Raw genomic sequence first — 17,788 nt, 5'->3', positions numbered from 1 at the left:
TCATGGATTAAGCCCTTTACAGGCACAGTTTCATCTTGGGTTACCTCCCCTGCATGCACAGCCTGCTGCCGTCATGTTGTGCCCCTGTTGCAGCTGGTGGCTCGGTGCAGACATGCCAGGGAGTCTCCCAGCCCCCTAGTTGCCTGTTTGGGGACTGAAGTGTGTGTAGGCTGGAGGGAGGAAACAAATCCCCCTGGCCAGAGCAGGCAGCAGTAGTGCTGGTATACCAGGGCAGCGCTGCTGCTGAAGGGGATGACTCCCGGTGCCGTAGTGGTGGAGGGCAGAGCCACTTGAGTGTGGCTGCCTTGCAGCATGCTGCTGACTTGGCCTGCCAGGGAGTCCTTCAAGCCCTGATGCTTTGTCATGCAGGTGTCCCCTTGCCCAGTGCACCTGAGCAAGCCCCACAGTGCCCGGGGTGCTGCTCTCACCCTGCATCCCTGTGTAGGCAACAGGATTCAGCAAGCCGCGGGAGTGCAGGGAAAGCTGGGGGGGGAGCTGCCGCTTCCACACTCCTCCTGCAAACTTTGGTAAACATGTTGCTAATGGGTTCAAGAGAAAACCCTCTGAAGAGTTATTGTGCCAAATTTGGAGACTAATTTCAGTCATTAAGGTGCGAAGCGAGGGGTTTTAGTGCTGCTTTAAGTGTAAATCTCAAGGCAGCTCCAAGAATCGGAGTCGCTGATGTTCCCTCCTTGATTATTATTAGTGGTTCTAATCTTTCCAGTGGAAATCAAACAGAAGTGATACCCTCTTGTGTCATATCTGTTGCTGATTTCTGTGAACTCTTCTTGTCAGGCTGTGCAAAGGAGATTCCCATAGTGGCATCATTCTCAGGTGGGAGGGGAAAAAGGGCTGAGAACTGTTTAATATTGCTGTTTGTTTAATTAGATACTGGCACTGCTTTCTAAGTACTAACATATAAAGCTGCAACTCACATCAGGCTAACAGCATCCTCATCTTCTTGGAGATTTGCTTTGTCTTTACTGTGGTGGCCAGTGCAGAGAAGTCATGAAATGGGTGTAGCTGCAATCTTGGTCCACTGGAAGGTCTTTCCCACCACCAGAACCTTACATAGGTCTGGTAGGCTGCACATACCCAGCGATGCCTGGCATTCCTCAGTACCAGAGCAATGCAAATGGCTGAGAAAGAAATGCTAGAAAATGAACGTGTGGTCCTGACATGGGATCTTTTACACCATTGCAAACAATTGCGTGGCTAAGATTCGCCACACAGCTGATGTTTTGGGGTTCTCTCAGTGTCTGGGTGCTGAATGGGTCTGGCTTTTGGAAAATAACCAATAGTCTGCCTTTGAAAATTGTCCTGTTGCAAATGTTTCACGCTGGGCTCCCTTATGGCTGTGTTTCCTACACTGTGCACGTCCCCTGAAGGTCACAACATAGAGCAAATATGGAATTTCCTTTTATGTAAAAGTAAACCTAATTGCTGATTGCACTTGGTAATGGGGAATTACTGGATGAGTTTGGTTCATTAATGGAGTTAGGACAAAAAAGTTTCTGAAAAGGAAGAAGCTAAAATCATGACCTGCTTGTTTATTTGTTTGAAGAAGTTTCCCTGTTACTAATGCTTTCATTAAATTAGCAGGGAGTTCTCTGTGTGCAGATAGTGGTAAAGTGTGAACCCACTGAAAGAACAGGGTTTTTTAATTCTTTTTTCCTTAAAATTGGTTCAAATTGAGTTCAGAAGCGACAAACTGAAGCTGAATATCAGGAAGTGTTTCCCGGTGTCACGGTGTAATAGAGCAGAAGAACCTCTCACGTCTGTAATGGAAATGTTGCTTGTGTAATTTATAGGAGAACTGGGGAAAGCATGGGAGGGCAGAGTCGGGGGGCTAGCCCTGCAGGTAGTTTGGTCACCTCTGCCTCTCCCAGTGATGTGATGCTACTGGTGCCAGAGCAGGTGTATAAAGGCAAAATCTACTTCATGCAACAGGATTGTGAATTGAAGTGAAATATATGAACAGGGGAAACTGTCAGAGTGCCACGGAGATGTCATATAAGCCACTGAACTGTGAAATATGTATTTGCCTCCTCCTCTTCCCCACAGTGTCATTCTAGATAGCATGACAGTTAAGAAAACAATAGACCTGATTCTCATTTACAGCAACACCACTTTAACATGCTTTCACGATGCAGCAAGGCCTTGAAATGAGTGTAGCTGTAATCTCGGTCCACTTAAAGGTCTTCCCCACTGACAGAGCTGAGTGAAGAGGCCTTAGGATAAATAAGATTGAAGCCCGGACTGTTTAATAGTCCATTTGTACAGCTGACATGAGATGCCCCAAAGGGGGGTGCCTTGTGCAGAACTGACAAGGCCTTTCCAGACAAAGAGAATCATTAATGTTGGCTGCAGGGATTTGCAGGGCTGATCACCCTTTAGTTTGATCTTGCTGGGTATAAGGCATGACTCTGTCCCTAGGGAAAAGGACACTCACTGGACTATCTCAACATCCACTCTCCCTATTCCTAAGCTGTTTCAGAGGATTGCTTTGGGCCCTGCGAGGCGTGCTGGCTCTGATAGGGATGGATCTTCTTGCAGGTGTGCTGCTCCTTCCTCTGCTCTCTGCAGCTTCCCTTATCATGGCCTCGATGTTTGGGCTGGGGGGAGGCTGTCTCCACTGCTTCACCTGTAGGCCATTGCTGTCCTCAAATGACATGTGAAATCCCCTTTGGAAAGTGAGTAAAGTGTAGGCTGTAGAGCATGTTTACACAGATAATTGCTATGGATCCCTCTGCCCTTTGGGGTAAGGGGAAATCAAGGACCATGGGCATACGTGTGTGCATATGACTCTTAGTCATGCTTTCAGGAAATCATTGAGAGCCGACGTGGGACATTGCTTCCCTATCCCGGTCACTAAATGGGGGCAATTGCCTTGCATTGCCTGATTGTCCCAGTTCCTGGAGTAATTGTCCTGCTTCTGCCACCCCTTTCCTCTTAGATTTTCCTTTGCTGTCCCCAGCTTCATAACACTGTTTGCACTGTGCTCCTACCATCCTAGTGTAACCTACAGGGTGGGTGGCAGGCTCTCGTTTCAGGGTCAGTTCCCAAGCGTTAACATTCTCTGCGCTCTTTTGTCTCTCCTGCAGGTACCTGATCAATGTCACCTTTGAAGGCAGGAATTTGTCGTTCAGTGAGGACGGATACCAGATGCATCCCAAGCTGGTGATCATCCTTCTGACCAAGGAGAGGAAGTGGGAGAGGGTAGGACATGTTTGGTAATTCTCAAACTGTGTCAGAGAGGAGGAGGATGGAGGAAGGCTCCAGGTGAATAATCCCCCCCACCTTTCAGTACTTCTTATCAAGGGCTGGCAATCTCCTCCTTCCATCCTGGACCACTGGTATCTCCAATATCCAGGCTGCTGTCTTCATGCAGGATGCCATTACATTCTTGCATTAGCATGCATAAAAAATTCATTGGCTTCCCTTCTGTAACCTCTGAACATAGGTTTTCCTGCCTTTCAGAGAAGAGACCTTCTCTGTGCCATGGGTTTCAATGGCAGAGACAGAAAATACTTCTCTGTGTGGCTTGGAGGCAGTGAAGTTCTGTATGCTAAATGACTGTGATTGAGCTACAGCCACATAGTAATATATGCCAGTGTTAACTGTGTTTGATATATCTGGCCACTGTCATTTGCAATGGGATGGTGCATTAAGTAGGATGTGTACGTGAGATCATATCGAGTTGTTCAAAGATCTAAATTTGCATGTTTCTGAATAATTTGCATGTAACCCAAAGCACCATTTTAGAAATGGTGTGGATTTCTGTGTTAGTGCAAAGCTTTGGTTCATTTCACCTCCCACATAAATGTCAGTGGTCCAGGCTTAGAACAAGCACTCCCAAAGGATTTGAGTTGAAGTAGAGGGTAGTTTGAGGGCTAAGAAAATAAGATATAAAAAAAGTGGTGGGGGTTAGAAGTCAGAGTGAAAGCAAGGAGAATTCAGCAGAGAGCTCAATAGATATGAAGCAGAGCTCCATCTGGATGTGATCATGTGTAAGGCTTAGAAAAATTCCCCTTTGCCCCACCAGGCAGAGAATGCCTTCTCTCCTTGGGTGCTTGTTCCATACATGGACTTGCAAGTGGCCTGCATGGCCAAAGCCAGGAAGAAATTAATGGGGAAATGAGAATGAAACAGGGGGCTGTTGGGAGAAGTGCATTCAGAAGAGGGCTGGAGGAAAAACTTTTGAAGGAGGCAGAAGAGCCATTGCATTAGTGCCTGGCAGGCACTAAGGTATCTCAGTAGTTGCAGGAGTATGGGAGGAGGGTGAAAGGCTCCAGCTTGTGCCTGGTTTCCAGGAAGACCTGTCTACCTCATGGTCTTGGCACTGTGCAGACCAGATGAGAGTGTATGGTCTGGGAGAGTTAGCAGAAGTCTCAGTGGGACAGGAGCATGAGGAAATGTATGGCATGGCATCACCATGTGTGGACAACCCTTAGATGTGTTTGGAGGCAGGCTGGCTGCTCAGTGGGTGGGCAGGCAAGGCTTGGGCTGCAGAGACCTCACGTCAAGCTCTGCCCATCACAAAGCTTCACTAAAATACACTGTGCAAAGTCCAGGAGGATTTGTTCTTAGCCGGCACCAAATTTGTTCTCACAGAGGAAAACTCAATCATCAGAGCAGGCAAATGAGGCAGTGGCAGCATGAATCATGCTAAGGATTATTAGCGGGGCTAGCTGTGGGGAATCTGTTGCTGGAATGCTTTGCAGGCTCTGGGGAGGCACAACTAAACACAGTCCTGTTTTTACACTGCTTCTCACACGCATTACCCTGTTACACCCTCAGTGAGGGCTCGGGGGCTTCCATTAGTGGAAAGAAGGGGTTGTTCAGTCTCCGAGAACATATCCGTGGTCTCTCAGATGAACCAGACAATTAGTGGAAGGGATGCTGGTGAGCTGGAGGGTTGGGGTTAGACCTGGGACCTGCCTCAGACTTGCTGTCTGTGGGGACTACTTGGTATCCATTAAACCAGAACAGTTCTTCATTTCCTAGGAGCTGGGGCTGGATTGAAATGAGACTATGATGAACTATGGTATTAGTGGTATGAAAAGCCCATAGTGCTTCCTGAACACAAATGTTTTACCTTGAAGTGGGTGTCTCATTCAGTGGGAAGATCAGATTATTATAATGAAACTCTGAGCTGTTTGAAGTTTACACTAGCAGGTTCTTCCTTAAAAACACAGAAGTCATCTCCAAAATGCTCTGATCACATACAAATACCTTTCATACCTGGGACCTCATACTCTTTTTCTTAATTTTCTCCATTCAGCAAAAATGCAAACATTAAAATATAAGGGTGAAACAAACCTCTTTGTGGCAAAGATCATAATTTTGTTCTGTGTTTGCAGAGAGTCAGGCAAAGCAGAGTGCTGGCCCTTAACAGCAGCTCCCAGGCAATGTCACAATACAAGCCATAAATTATTCATATATTATTAGCACACAATCCCAATACCTTTGTAAGAGCATTGCTTTGCAGTGTAAAATCATCCAAATGCTCACTAATTTTTGCTAAATTAGCAAGGTGCTTTGTCTTGGCAACTTCAAGGCAATATATAGAAGAAACTGCGCAAAGCACAGGAGAGTTTCCAAGTCAAACACGCAGACAGCCGGAGATGAGAGATGAAAGGCTGCATGGGAAACACTGATTCAGTCCACTTGTGTGCATTCACTACAGCTTAGTCTTTAATTACATCGCTGCACACTTTTATCCATAATCAGACGCTGTGCCTGGAAGGAACATCAAGAGGTCATTTAGTCCCTCCCTGTGCCCAAGGGAGGGATCAACTAGACTGAAATTATTCCTGACATGTTTGTCTCACCTGTTCTGAGAGTCCTTCAATGCTAGAAACTCCATGAAATCCTGAGGCAATCTCTTCCATGGCTTCTTTCTCCTTACCCTGGAAAGTTTTTCTAATGTCTAACCTAGATTTCCCTGACTGCAGTTTAAGCCCATTACTACTTGGCATCTCCCTAGTGGACATAGAGAATTGTTGATTCTCTTCCTCTTTTTATCTGCCCTATGTATGTTTGAAGGCTTCTATCATGTTGTCTCCCAGTCATCTCTGCTGTAGATTAAACAAGAATTTGTTCAGACTCTCCTGGTAGGGCATGTTTTCTAGTCTTCTGATCATTTTTATTAGTCTCCTCTGGATTTAGTGACAGAGTTTGCTGCTCTGTACAGCTTGGTGCAGTTGATTCTCGAAAGATGGCAAATAGATTGTGAGGAGTACGTCTCATGAGGTATATGTATATAAAGAAATGTTTTAAAACAGGTGTGGAGCCTTCCATTTTCTGAGCAGCAAATGTGCAGACAGTGATTGAACTGTTTCAGGATTTCAGGTCTGTGAATTTTTTTGAGATTTTGATTTTTCATCCCAATTTGGGAAAAAATATCTTCAAAATCCCAGCAGTTATTTCAAAACAGGAATTCAGTTTCCAGAAGAGCTACACCTGTCCCCAGACTGATGATGATAAATCTCCTCCTGCGTCCTTCAGACCGACTGAAGCCTTGTAGGGCTGACAATCATGAATGAACACGTAGAGCAACCACTTTCTGGAAAGAGGCAGTAACCTGAGCTCTTCTGCTCTTGTAGCTATGAGTAATGATTCCTCTTGTGATAAGCAAATGTGCTGCATTTCATTCACTTCTCTGTTCTCTGCTCCTTAAGGGCAGAATGCTGCATGCCTTCCCTCACTACCTTTTAATTAGCTAGTTAGTAGAGCTCTTTGCTTCACTGGCCAGACAGCCTAGGTGTGTTTTGGGTGCCTAGATGCCCCTGTTGCATTTATCAGAGGGGCAGGTATGCAGATGGAGGTGGTGAAGGAGGTCCACCCTTATGCCCCAAGAAGGGCCCTGTCTCAATGCAACGATGAGGTGGGGCCAGAGGTCTCACAAGGTGAGCCAGAGGCTTGGTACTACACTAGGTTTTGTGTCTGTGGGTTGTGATGTTTTGTGTGGGAAGAGTTTTCACCCAGTCTTTCTCTTTACTGGTTGCCTTTCTCCTCTACTCTCCTATAATCCCACATAGGAAGAGGACCTATTTCTGGGTTCGTGATCCCTTCGTGAGACCTGGCAAGTGCTGCTGTCCAGTTCTTGCTCACATCCACCTTCTCTGCTGAGGCAGGGCACAGCAGTCCTGTTCCATTAGCTCCCAGCTCCTCCTGTCTGCTGCTTCACTTTCCCCCAGCAAACCTGGAGATGACACAAATGTTACTATCCCTGAGGCCCTCTTTGAGATTCTTTCTCTACTTCAATTTCTAGTCAGTTTTGCTCACTAGGTTGTTCTCAGCCTCTCTGTTTTGCTGATGCTTCTCTGCCTCTTCCCTTAGGTGTGTCACTGGGGATTCAGAGCACCTTTACATGTGGCTCATGACATCAACTCTTGTCCCAATCCACAGAGCCCTTTGATTTGTAGGCTCCCTGGGGCATCTCCTTCCATGCACACTCCAGTAACTCCTGCTCCTGGCTGGGTGAGCAAAGCCACAGGTGATGGGTTTGGTCAGGGTGCCACTACAAGCAGGAGGACAGATGGGAAACTTATGCTGAAAGATTCATTCTCCCTGCTGCATGTGCTAAACTTCTGCCCCTATCAACCCTCACCCCCCTCAGCAGATAAAATGTTTGCCTGCTGCTGCTCCTATAATTATCAGTGTTTGACTTTTTAACTCCTGAAAATCAATTAGCAGCATCTGTTCTGCTTCCCCTAGCCATTGGTGTGGCCATGATTACAAATTCATGGACAGGCTGCTCTTAGCCTGTTCCCCTCCACCACTGCACACATTAGTGCTCCCTGGGAATGGGGCCATTTGATGTGCCATGCTGTCAGCTGCCTCAGTGACTGCAGACTTCCAGTACTTCCTAATGCTGCAACAGGGTGAAAAATGGTCCCACTACTCGCTGCCGCATGGGCTTTCCAGAGATGTGTTCAGCCTGGATCGTAGTCCACATAAGGTGAGTTCATGAACTTGTGTGACCCTGTCCCCTGCTTGGGACAGAGCAGAGTTATACTCATCCATGCTTGAGAAGAGTTCCCTCAGGATGTGTGAGGAAGCTACAGAAAGGAGAGAAGGATTTAGAAAAGAAAAATGGAAAAATAAGGTTTGTTTTATCTAAAAAAATAGGAAGGGAAACAAGATAAGTCTTTGGACACCTAAATCATTGTTGAAAAAAGGACATTATGGTCAGTTGCTTTTCATGTCCACAGTAAGCAGAAAGAAGATGACATCTTGCTAAATTTTCAAGCAGAAAGATTTCAGCTAGATATGTAGGGAGCTGTCTAATTGTTAGCATGGTGAGACATGGTGAGGCTCATTTGCTGGTGAGGCTCATTTGCTGGAGGACGCATAGAAAATATCCAACAGCGCGGGGTTGAAATCTATCTTGTCCTGCCTCAGAGCTGGTGGATGCAGTAAGTGATCTCTTGTGGTTCTCTGCCAGCCTACACTTCTGTGATTAGATGAACAAGATGAACCTGAAGAGTGTCCCACAAGAGGCCACTTATTTGATAGGAAAGAAAAACTGGGTTATGGACAAGCTAATCAACAAAAACTTCAAGCCTGGTCCAGTGAGAACATAATTTCTGCAAACTTCTACCATGTACTTTTTGTATGAGCGGGCAGCTGGTGCATGAAGGCTATTGCGGATGGCTGCAAACAAAAGCCCTTATGGAGGCACTTGTCACCTCCTGCAGTCTGCAGCTTTGGAGGGCTGATGAACACTGCAGAGGTGCTGAAGAGGCTGTAGATTTTGATGATGATGCAGCCTTCAGGCTTGGTCTCAAGTCTTTCTGTGCATTAAAAGAAATATTCACTGTCATTTTCTTTGTGTGCTTCAATGTCCCAGTGGCAGCAATAACAAGGGAGGGGGGAAGAGGACTGAAAATCTGATCAGTATTCTTGGCTTTTAGTAAGGGTCTGTGTGATACTGGCCACTCCATGAAGAACCAATATGAATCATGTAACTGTTATGTTGCCTAGCAGAAGGAAGGATTTAGATTTACTTAATTTTCTGAAGAAGGCTCTTTAAAAATAAGAAAGGAACAAGAATGTAGGGTTGTGAGGTGAAAACTGCAGCTGTACAAATCCAAGCATCTTCTCTGAAGGCCCTCCCCTGCCTTTGGGAAGATGACTAGATCATTTGAGACAGTTTCCTCCTTGCGTTGTCTGGTGCCCACCAGAGCAAGCCTTTCTGATCATTTACACATGCATGCACAGGTATGCCAGCCTCCCTGGGGTAGAAGTTATTGCCTTTGGTCTGGTTCTGCTCTGTGTGTGGAGTTTTGGCACCTTGACAGCATGTCCAGGGACTTCAGAGAAGAAATGTTTTTTTATCCCACTGACTCCTTTTATGGTGAGACAAGATTGGATTGTTTTTGCCAATCAGTCTTGTTTTGCTAATTTCCCTGTGTACATGGGGATTTATGACTCATTGTCCCTGAGGAGAAATGGCATAGGAGTTTGTTAAACCTACTCAGAGTTAGTGACTGATTCTGTTCCCATAGAACCAGTTTTTAGAAGGATATAGCTTCACTTACGGCAGATGAACCATTCTGGATTTAAGCACATATGGCTGAAATTAGAATGGGAGTCTGTAAATGCATTTCCCCCCTTATCTGTAAAGTGTTCTTTCTGGACATTTCTCTAAGAGACCATAATTTCCTGGATCCCTTGCTTCTCATTAGACAGCAGACTTGCATCAAAGAATACATATTTTACGGATACCCCACTCCCAAGTGAGTGTCCCTTAGATACCTGATCTAGGTCACATTGGATGGCTCTGTTGATGACCCTGATTCAATCAGACAACCAGATGGCTTTATTTGTGCACCTATGCTGCACCCACTGTCAGGATTTGGCCTGGCTTCTCACAGTTGTCCAGGATGTAACTGCATGTATTTGTGGCTAGTTATGGCCATGTTAATCTTACACTGACTCCTAAAGAGAAGGCCAGATGCAAGTGCCACACAAAGCTTTCCTTATCAGGTGATAAATGGAACAGTCTTTCTGAAAAAGCCTCCTGTGTAAATCTTGTGGACGTGCTGATCAAATGGTATCTTTGCTGACTGATCATATCAGACCATTAGATTAGATTACTGCATCCTGCAATAATGAGCTAGTTCATCTCTTTGACCAAAGAGGACACTAGCTGGGTGTCTCCTCCTAACCACCGTATATTATGTCAGTATAAGCTGTTTGCTCTCTTTGCCTCTTGCTGAAGTAGCTCCTGACTTTGTTTGCTTGAATTTTGGAGTGTATTTGTATGATTCATGAGCCTGCAGAAAAATATTCTGGCTCTTCTCCACCAGGCCCTACTCTTTGGCTACCAGAGGGAATTCTTACATTGAAACAATGACAGCTTCTTGGAGAGACCTTGTCCTCTAATGCAAATCAGATATTGGAAAATCTGGAGATCTTTATTAAGCCCAGACTGTAGTTAGAATGCCTCCTGCCATTTCCATGCTGGTGTAGCTGATGAGGGTGACAGTAGCCACCTGACCTTTACTGGGGTTGCCAACCTGACTCCTTAGGGCAACCCTGAGGACTGTGCCCAGTGTACTAATGTGGTAACACCATCCAGCTATGGGAGAAGACTGCTCTTGCCTTGGTTGCATTCTGGACGAGAGCTCTAGTCTGGGGCTTTCTTCCAGCTGACTTGCCCATGCCACACAGTGAAGGGGGTCATGGTTCCCCCTTGCCACATGTATATGCAGTCACCTCTTGCGCGTCATCATTGCTGTCCCCAGCACCCAGTTATGGACTTGGGACTCTGCTCTGCAGGGAGCTGTGTGAATGCTAACCAGAAAGGTGGCTGCTACCCCAAAGTGGTTACACTTTAATTAGAAGACAAAAGGCAGCAGATGGGTACAGATGGACCAACGGGGGAGTACAAGGGAACAATCAGACAACATTAGTCAGCATGGTAGGCAGCAGGCTTTAGACACCAACTGCCTAACTCTTATGAAGGCTTTGATAGGCAGCAGCGAATTATAACCGGCTTTATGCAGGCTTATGGGGGCCTCATCAAGAGTGTGAAGGGCAGATGGGAAAAAGCAGTAAAGGTGCTTTTGCATGCTTGGAGAGCTGTGGCTGAGAAGGTGCAACAACTCAAAAATACCCAGTGCTGCTGGAAAATTTCCAGTCTTCTTAACATTCAAGGGGATGATCCTAACTTTACAGAGAACCAAAAAGCCTGTGGTAAGGCTACGTCTTGTGATGCAGCACCACCTCTCAGTGCAGGGCTGGTGTGCTAGTGCCAGAGCCACATTGCTTCTGGTTGAAAACCCTCCTGCTTGCCACCAGCTTGGAGATTTCCGTGGCATGTTGGATTCTGCTGTGTATCTGTGTCCCTTTCATCGTGAGCATTTCATTGATTGTGGGAATGTGTTATCCCAGCATGTTGACAATAAACATCCAATTCAAGTGATAGCTGAGCTGCTGTGGGAAGATGAGCTTTCAAGCATGGGTACAGTAATTAAATATTCCCACCACAATGCAGTATCAAGGATCCATCCTATCATCCTTGATCCGTCTACAACATCCACAAAAAAACAGGAAGGGAGGTTTGATTTGGTTAGAAATGAAAGAAGGAAACATAGCTGTTGGTTCATATTTTTTGGTGAATGAAAACAAATCCATATTTCTTTTTCAGTCCACACAAAATGTTTTTCTGACCTGAAAACAAAAAATTTCAGGTCATTTAAATGTAGTAAAAATGTTTTGTAACATAGACCAGTTTTGATAGAAAAATGTCATGTGAAAATGAAATTTTCTAAAGCTTTCATTTTGTGCATTGCTATTTTTAAGCAAAGCATGTAATTGTGAAAAGCCTAAGTGATATATGGTGACATTCTAAGAATGCCCTCCCTTGCACTCTCTTCAGGCCAAAATTCTTCTCTAATTTCAGTCTGAGCACAAGAATGACTTTTCCCCCAAACTGCATTTATGAGTGAACTGACTATTCAGCAGCCCAACAGTAATTGCTCCAGCTGTACTCCACTCAGGAGTGACACAGGCAGACTGTGTGTCCTACAACACCGGACAGATACACAGCACAGCAAACTTCACTATCCCCAGCTTTGCCCCCAGCCACATACTAGAAATCACTTCAGGGAGTCTGTAGCAGCCAGAAACCACACAGGTTGCCCCAGTGCCATTGGAAGAGGCAGTTTATTTCCCATTGCTTTTGGTGGCCAGACTATGCAATGAAAAGACACCTGAGGAAAGCCTGGGAATTTTGGCAGCTTTAAGATTTGAAATTTGTGAAGAGATGAGGGCAGAGAGGAAGCAGCCAACCAAACTGAGTCTGGAGAAAGCACTAGCATAGCTTCTGCTGAAGGAGACTCACAGTGAGTGAATGTGCCCCCAGGTGCCTGAGGGTGTGTTTTCATCTGTTTGGTTGCATTTGCTTGAGATTCTGTCTCATGTCGACGAGGTCTTTGCTTGGCCTGTGAATCCTTTCCTTTTTCTATTTTTACATTTCCTGAATGTGATTAACTGGAGGCTCTGTTTTCCTTCCATGGGGCTTGAGAGAAGGGAGGTGCTGCTCTGCCCTCATCTGCATATTCATAGGGCCCTATGTTTTTCTTTCTTTTGCCTTTTTCTTTTGGTTTTGTTTTTCTTTCTTTTCCTCCTCCTCTCCCCCATGTTTTTTTGTGAGGGTTTTGGCAGTTTGCTTTTCCTGGAATAGAAGTCTGGCCACATTTGCTTCTGAATGCGTTTGAAATAAATTTTTCTTAATATGAAATTGCTCAGACTTGTATTCAGTAAGGAATAGCTTGTTTGTTGTGTCTTTGGCTTGGTTTCTTTCCTCTGGTGTTGGTTCTGGCCAGCGTTTCTGTGCTCTGTTCTCACACGTTCCTTGCTTTGGGTTCGAATCCTGATAGTGTGTGGTTGACTTGGCTTGATGCTGACCTGCATCTTGGCAGTAATTTTTACTAGACGAAGACAGTCTTTTCCCCTGTGGTTTTCTCTGCACTGTTATGTGTTAACTTCTTTGCTGCTTTTCAAAGGTATCTCAGTGTTAAAACTGTGGTTATCACTGGAGCTATTGTGTGCTTGAGTTATTCTCGCTGCTCATGAACTCTGGCATGCGTTTAGTGTCATCGATTTGAGCGTACAATATGTTCAGCATTGTTTGTTTTCCCGCTGCCTGAACTGTGTTTTCCCCGAGTCTGTAATTTTTTCAGACTGCCTTTGGTAATGTTAGATCCTGGCACTCACTCTTTCGTTGCCTTGTAGTGGTGTCTGAGTTTCTGTTGCTATCCTTTGGCATTGCTTCCTTGTGAAAGGCTCTGACTTTTACTGACCTGGGTTTATTGCTAAAATGTGCTGGGGGTTGTGCTGCCTTCTGCTGAGTCAGCAGTTTGCCAGGCTTATTTAATTTCCTTCTGCCGGGCTAGCTCATTCTGCAACATCTCCCACCATGCCAAGCCTGGAAGATTGTTTGACAGCCTTTTCCTTGTTCCTGTTCAAGCTTTCAACTTGGTCTGCATTTTGTGTGACAGTTTCTGGTGCTTGTTTCCCTTAGGTTTATTTCCTCAGTTCCTGTACACGATAATGACTTACATTTCTATTGTTCCTTCCTTCGAGAAGGATCCTAAGCACTTGTCGTGGTTTAGCCCCAGCCAGCATCTAAGCACCATGCAGCCACTCGCTCACTCCCCCTACCCCGGTGGGATGGGGGAGAGAATCGGAGAAGTAAGAGTGAGAAACACTCCTGGGTTGAGATAAGAACAGTTTAATAATTGAAATAAAGTAAAATAATAATAATAACAATATAATAATAATAGTAATAATAATATACAAAGCAAGTGATGCACAATGCAATTGCTCACCACGCGCCGACCGATACCCAGACAGTTCCCGAGCAGCAATCGCTGCTCCCCGACCAACCCCCCCACTTTATATACTGAGCATGATGTCATATGGTATGGAATAGCCCTTTGGCCAGTTTGGATCAACTCTTCTGGCTGTGCCCCCTCCCAGTTTCTTGTGTACCTGGCAGAGCATGGGAAGCTGCAAAGTCCTTGACTAGCATAAGCAGTATTCAGCAACAACTAAAAACATCAGCATGTTATCAACATTCTTCTCATCCTAAATCCAAACCACAGCACTATGCCAGCTACTAGGAAGAAAATTAACTCTATCCCAGCCAAAACCAGGACAGCACTTTGCAAAATTAACATACAGGCAACATTTCACTATGAGTAACATTCAGCCGCTCATGTGGTGGAATGGGGTTAGGCTGTTTAATGATGCAAAACAGCACTGCACAGCCATGTAGGGTAAGAAAGAGGAGTCTCAAATGGAAGGAGGCAAGGAAATTTTAATTGGACTCTGGCCAATTTTGTCCCCAAAGTCTGTTTTTAGGGAAAATGACATGGATCATTAAAGACCAGGAGCGATAAGGCCTGTGTCCTTCCCTTTCTAGATGATAATGCCCAAGCCTCAGATATATGGTGGGAGGAACAAATGAGTCTGTGAAGAAACATGGTTTGGGATCAATGAAAATATTCATTAATTTTGGTCAGATATGAAGGATTTCTTTTGGAAGTTTTATTGCTGTAAATGAAAACTGACATTTTGGTGTCTTCATGTAGACTCACAAAAGCCTTTAGATACCATTCACAGAGGCGACGTGGAGGAGGAAATGGCAGCATCTTCCCCCAGATCCTAGAGCCTTGTTAGCCAGACGGTGAGGACAGACTCCTAGGCAATGGGAAAACTGCATTCAAATCCCTTCTGCCTGACTCAGAATGGAGGTTTAAACTGCGGTCTCTGTCACCTTTCAGGAGAGAGGTCTAGCCCTTGGGACTGGAATTTTTAATTTTTTTTTTTTTTTAATTGAAAATCCTTTGCCAGTGAGTACTCGAAGAGTCTTTGCAGGTGTTTGTTTGGATCCAAATTTCTATCACTTTTATTAATCCTGTCTGATAAAGAACATAATTTGTGTGTGTGTGTTGAATGGACAAGTTTGATTAGTGGAAAATTCAAAAAAGCAAACAAACCTGGGTTTAGATTGAAGCAACATCTTTAATTGTTTTTTTTTTCCTGTATTGTTTAGACCTTGCTTTGAAAAATCATTTTTTGTGCAGCTTAATCAGAACACCATTTTGGTCAGTGCTGGAGCATGCAGAGCTGGCCCTTATGAGACTGGGGAAACTGTGCAGCAGGGCAGCTTGCCACCCACCACATAACACAGGGTGCATGCTGCAATGTTAATGCTAATGGTGCTGCAGATCCTTTTGTTCTCCCAGTAGATCCACCCTGGTATTACGTAATCCTGTGGTTTTTGAGAAGAAATAGTGTTTGCTGGTAAACCAATTTATATTGGGTGCAGCACTGGACAGCAGAGGTGTGCTGCAAGTTTTCCAGTCTCAGCAGTGTCATACGACAGTCTCAGAATCCAAGCTAGGAGATCTGGGAATAATAGAAAGAGTCCCTTCTTCTGCAGTCTGCTGCCTGAGATCAGCTCCTGCACGCCAAATTTAACTGTTTGCTCCAAACATCTCTGGGTGTTTTAAGAATTCGGAATTGCTCAGGTCACTTCTTTCAAGCCAGTGCTTTACTTTTGTTCTTTTTTAGAAGTGGGAGCTATTTGCTTTCCTTCTTAGATGTGTGCTCATTTTTACCGAGGCCAGAGTTCTTTGTATCGCTGCATTTAATTATGTTTGCTTTATAAAGACTGCTGGGATTATGGCAGCATCTCATTTCTGTAGCTTTTCTGCCTCTGACAGGGGCTACCTGTGGACAGCTGCTTTCCTTGAGCTTCTCCGGTGTATAGATCAGCCTGCAGTCTCCACCAGCTTCATGCCTTGTCCCTTTTCTTACAGATGGCTGCTATTTGAGGTCTTGGCTTTCAGGATGGTTGAGGAACAGACCTATAGAGAGCTGTGTGTGTCTGTATTTGAACAGTTGTTCTCGTCCGTGCTCTGTCTTCTGTGTTTGGTCCCAGAATAAGTCCTGTGTGTGTATATATTTTCCTGCTCATTGGCCAGACACCTTGCTCCAGCCTGGGACTAATGGAGACACTGTCTTATAAATAAAGATTAAAAGAGTACAGTCTAGTGAAATCTGCACTAAGGACTTTCTCCATTAAGAAGTCCCCTGTCTCAAATAAACACTCTGAAGTATTCCCAGGGTTTACTGTGCAATGTTACTTGAACTTTAGTTAAAACCTGCTTTCTCTGGGTAGCTTGTGTCTTACTGGACCCTTGCCTGGTTGCTGAGGATAGGCTTTTCCCAAGTATATAGTTTTGCCAGATAGGGAGTATGATAATATTCTGCAAGTGTTTGAAGGGAATAATCAATAAGGAAAGGAAGGACTTCTTTAGGACAATCCAAGTGAGTCTAATTAAAGAGTAATGGGGAGGCAGGAGGTAGAGCAAAAGTGCAATTAAACTGAATATCAGAGATCAGTGGGTTCTTTTAGAAGATGCAAAACAATTGTCTGATGAACATGCCTGGTTGAACATGCCATGCTGGGGAGCCTGGTTGCTGCAGTTGTTGACTACGGGACGGGACAGACCAAATGGGAGGGAGGTGGAGAGGAACTGACTGGGGAGACATCCACCAAATTTTTTATTTTCATTGTTCCGTATCTGTCTGTGTGTTGCTCTGGAGGGTGAGCAGAACAGCACCCCCGGGGGAAATCATCCCTCTTCTAGATACGCTCTCCCCGCAGCTGCCCTGTCTGCCCTCCTGCGAGCAGGAGCATGGAAGAAATTCCCTTGCCTTCTGCTTGAGGGGAGGGGGCCCCGTTTGTGCCATGACATAGGGAGAGGACTGAGAAGCCCCCCATGCCCTGAGGAACCCAGCGGGGCTCTGTGCTGTCCGCCCTGCGCCTGCGCGGGTGGAATTTTCCAGGAGCATCCCCCTCTGCCACCACCATTGCTTTGCAAACTCCAAGAAACGCAACTCATGAAAATGCATTCTTAGCACACAGCTGACATGGTCAACATCTGGTTTCCAAAGAGAGTGCTGTGAGAGATTTGAAATTGCTGCACTGTGGAAAAAATGACGTGGAGTAATTATAGATACCTAACAATACTATTTAATTTCTTCTGCCATGTCTTTCCTCATAGTGTATCTGGTAATGCTTCAGAGAGCTGAATAATTCTGACAGAGGGCAGTGAGAGGGGTAGGTAAGGGAGAACAAAAGTCCCCTGTGATTTCAGTTAGGATCTGATATGAAGGAAATGTGAGTGAAGGATTAGATGTATTCAAGTCCTGCTCCAAAAAGGGGGACCTTTGCCTTTTTTGTGCATTGGCTATCGAAGGAGGAGGAGGATGTGGAGGATGATGAGGGAAGCTGAGGAAGACAGGACCTCCAAGCACAGACTTACAGGACAGGGAGAGCTTAGCACAAAGCCTCACAGGCAGCTGGGGTGCTGCTTGGCCCCACTTCTGCTGAGCAGGCTCAGAGCTTGGGACCACAGGGGAAAGGGAGGTGAAATTTATAATGTTGGACCCATGACTGGTGGTGAGACTGACTGCTCCAGGAGGCAATTCAGAGTGGCTAAAAGTCAGACCCCTGCTCAAAAGCGCCTTTTCTTCCTCTGATACAGAGGGAGCCTGCAAAGACCAACCTCAGCAGGCTCAAGTGAGGACAAGCTTGGATCCCAGCAAGGTCTCCTCTCTGCTTCAGAAGTGCTGTCGCTCTGTTGGCACTGCAGTACAGAGGTCCTGCGTAGGCTGTGTGTGTCCACAGCCAAGACTTCTCCTGGCAGCACAGAGCCAGCTGCAGTGATGACCTGTCCCCCAAGAAGTGAGCACA

General features: G+C 45.4%; 1 protein-coding gene across 1 annotated transcript in view; it reads left to right on the top strand.

The window, feature by feature from the left end:
- GRIN2B (glutamate ionotropic receptor NMDA type subunit 2B) overlaps positions 1-17,788 on the top strand; it is a 172,225-nt gene that overhangs the window by 91,243 nt on the left and 63,194 nt on the right. The window contains exon 3 of the mRNA XM_075713149.1: positions 3,105-3,219. Within this exon, the coding sequence (XP_075569264.1) occupies positions 3,105-3,219 (115 nt within the window). The remainder of the gene's footprint in view (positions 1-3,104; positions 3,220-17,788) is intronic.

Source organism: Pelecanus crispus, chromosome 1, assembly GCF_030463565.1.
Source record: "Pelecanus crispus isolate bPelCri1 chromosome 1, bPelCri1.pri, whole genome shotgun sequence".
In the NCBI taxonomy this organism is placed as follows: domain Eukaryota; kingdom Metazoa; phylum Chordata; class Aves; order Pelecaniformes; family Pelecanidae; genus Pelecanus; species Pelecanus crispus.
Note: the sequence above shows the minus strand (reverse complement) of the source record. Positions and strands in the feature narration are given on the sequence as shown.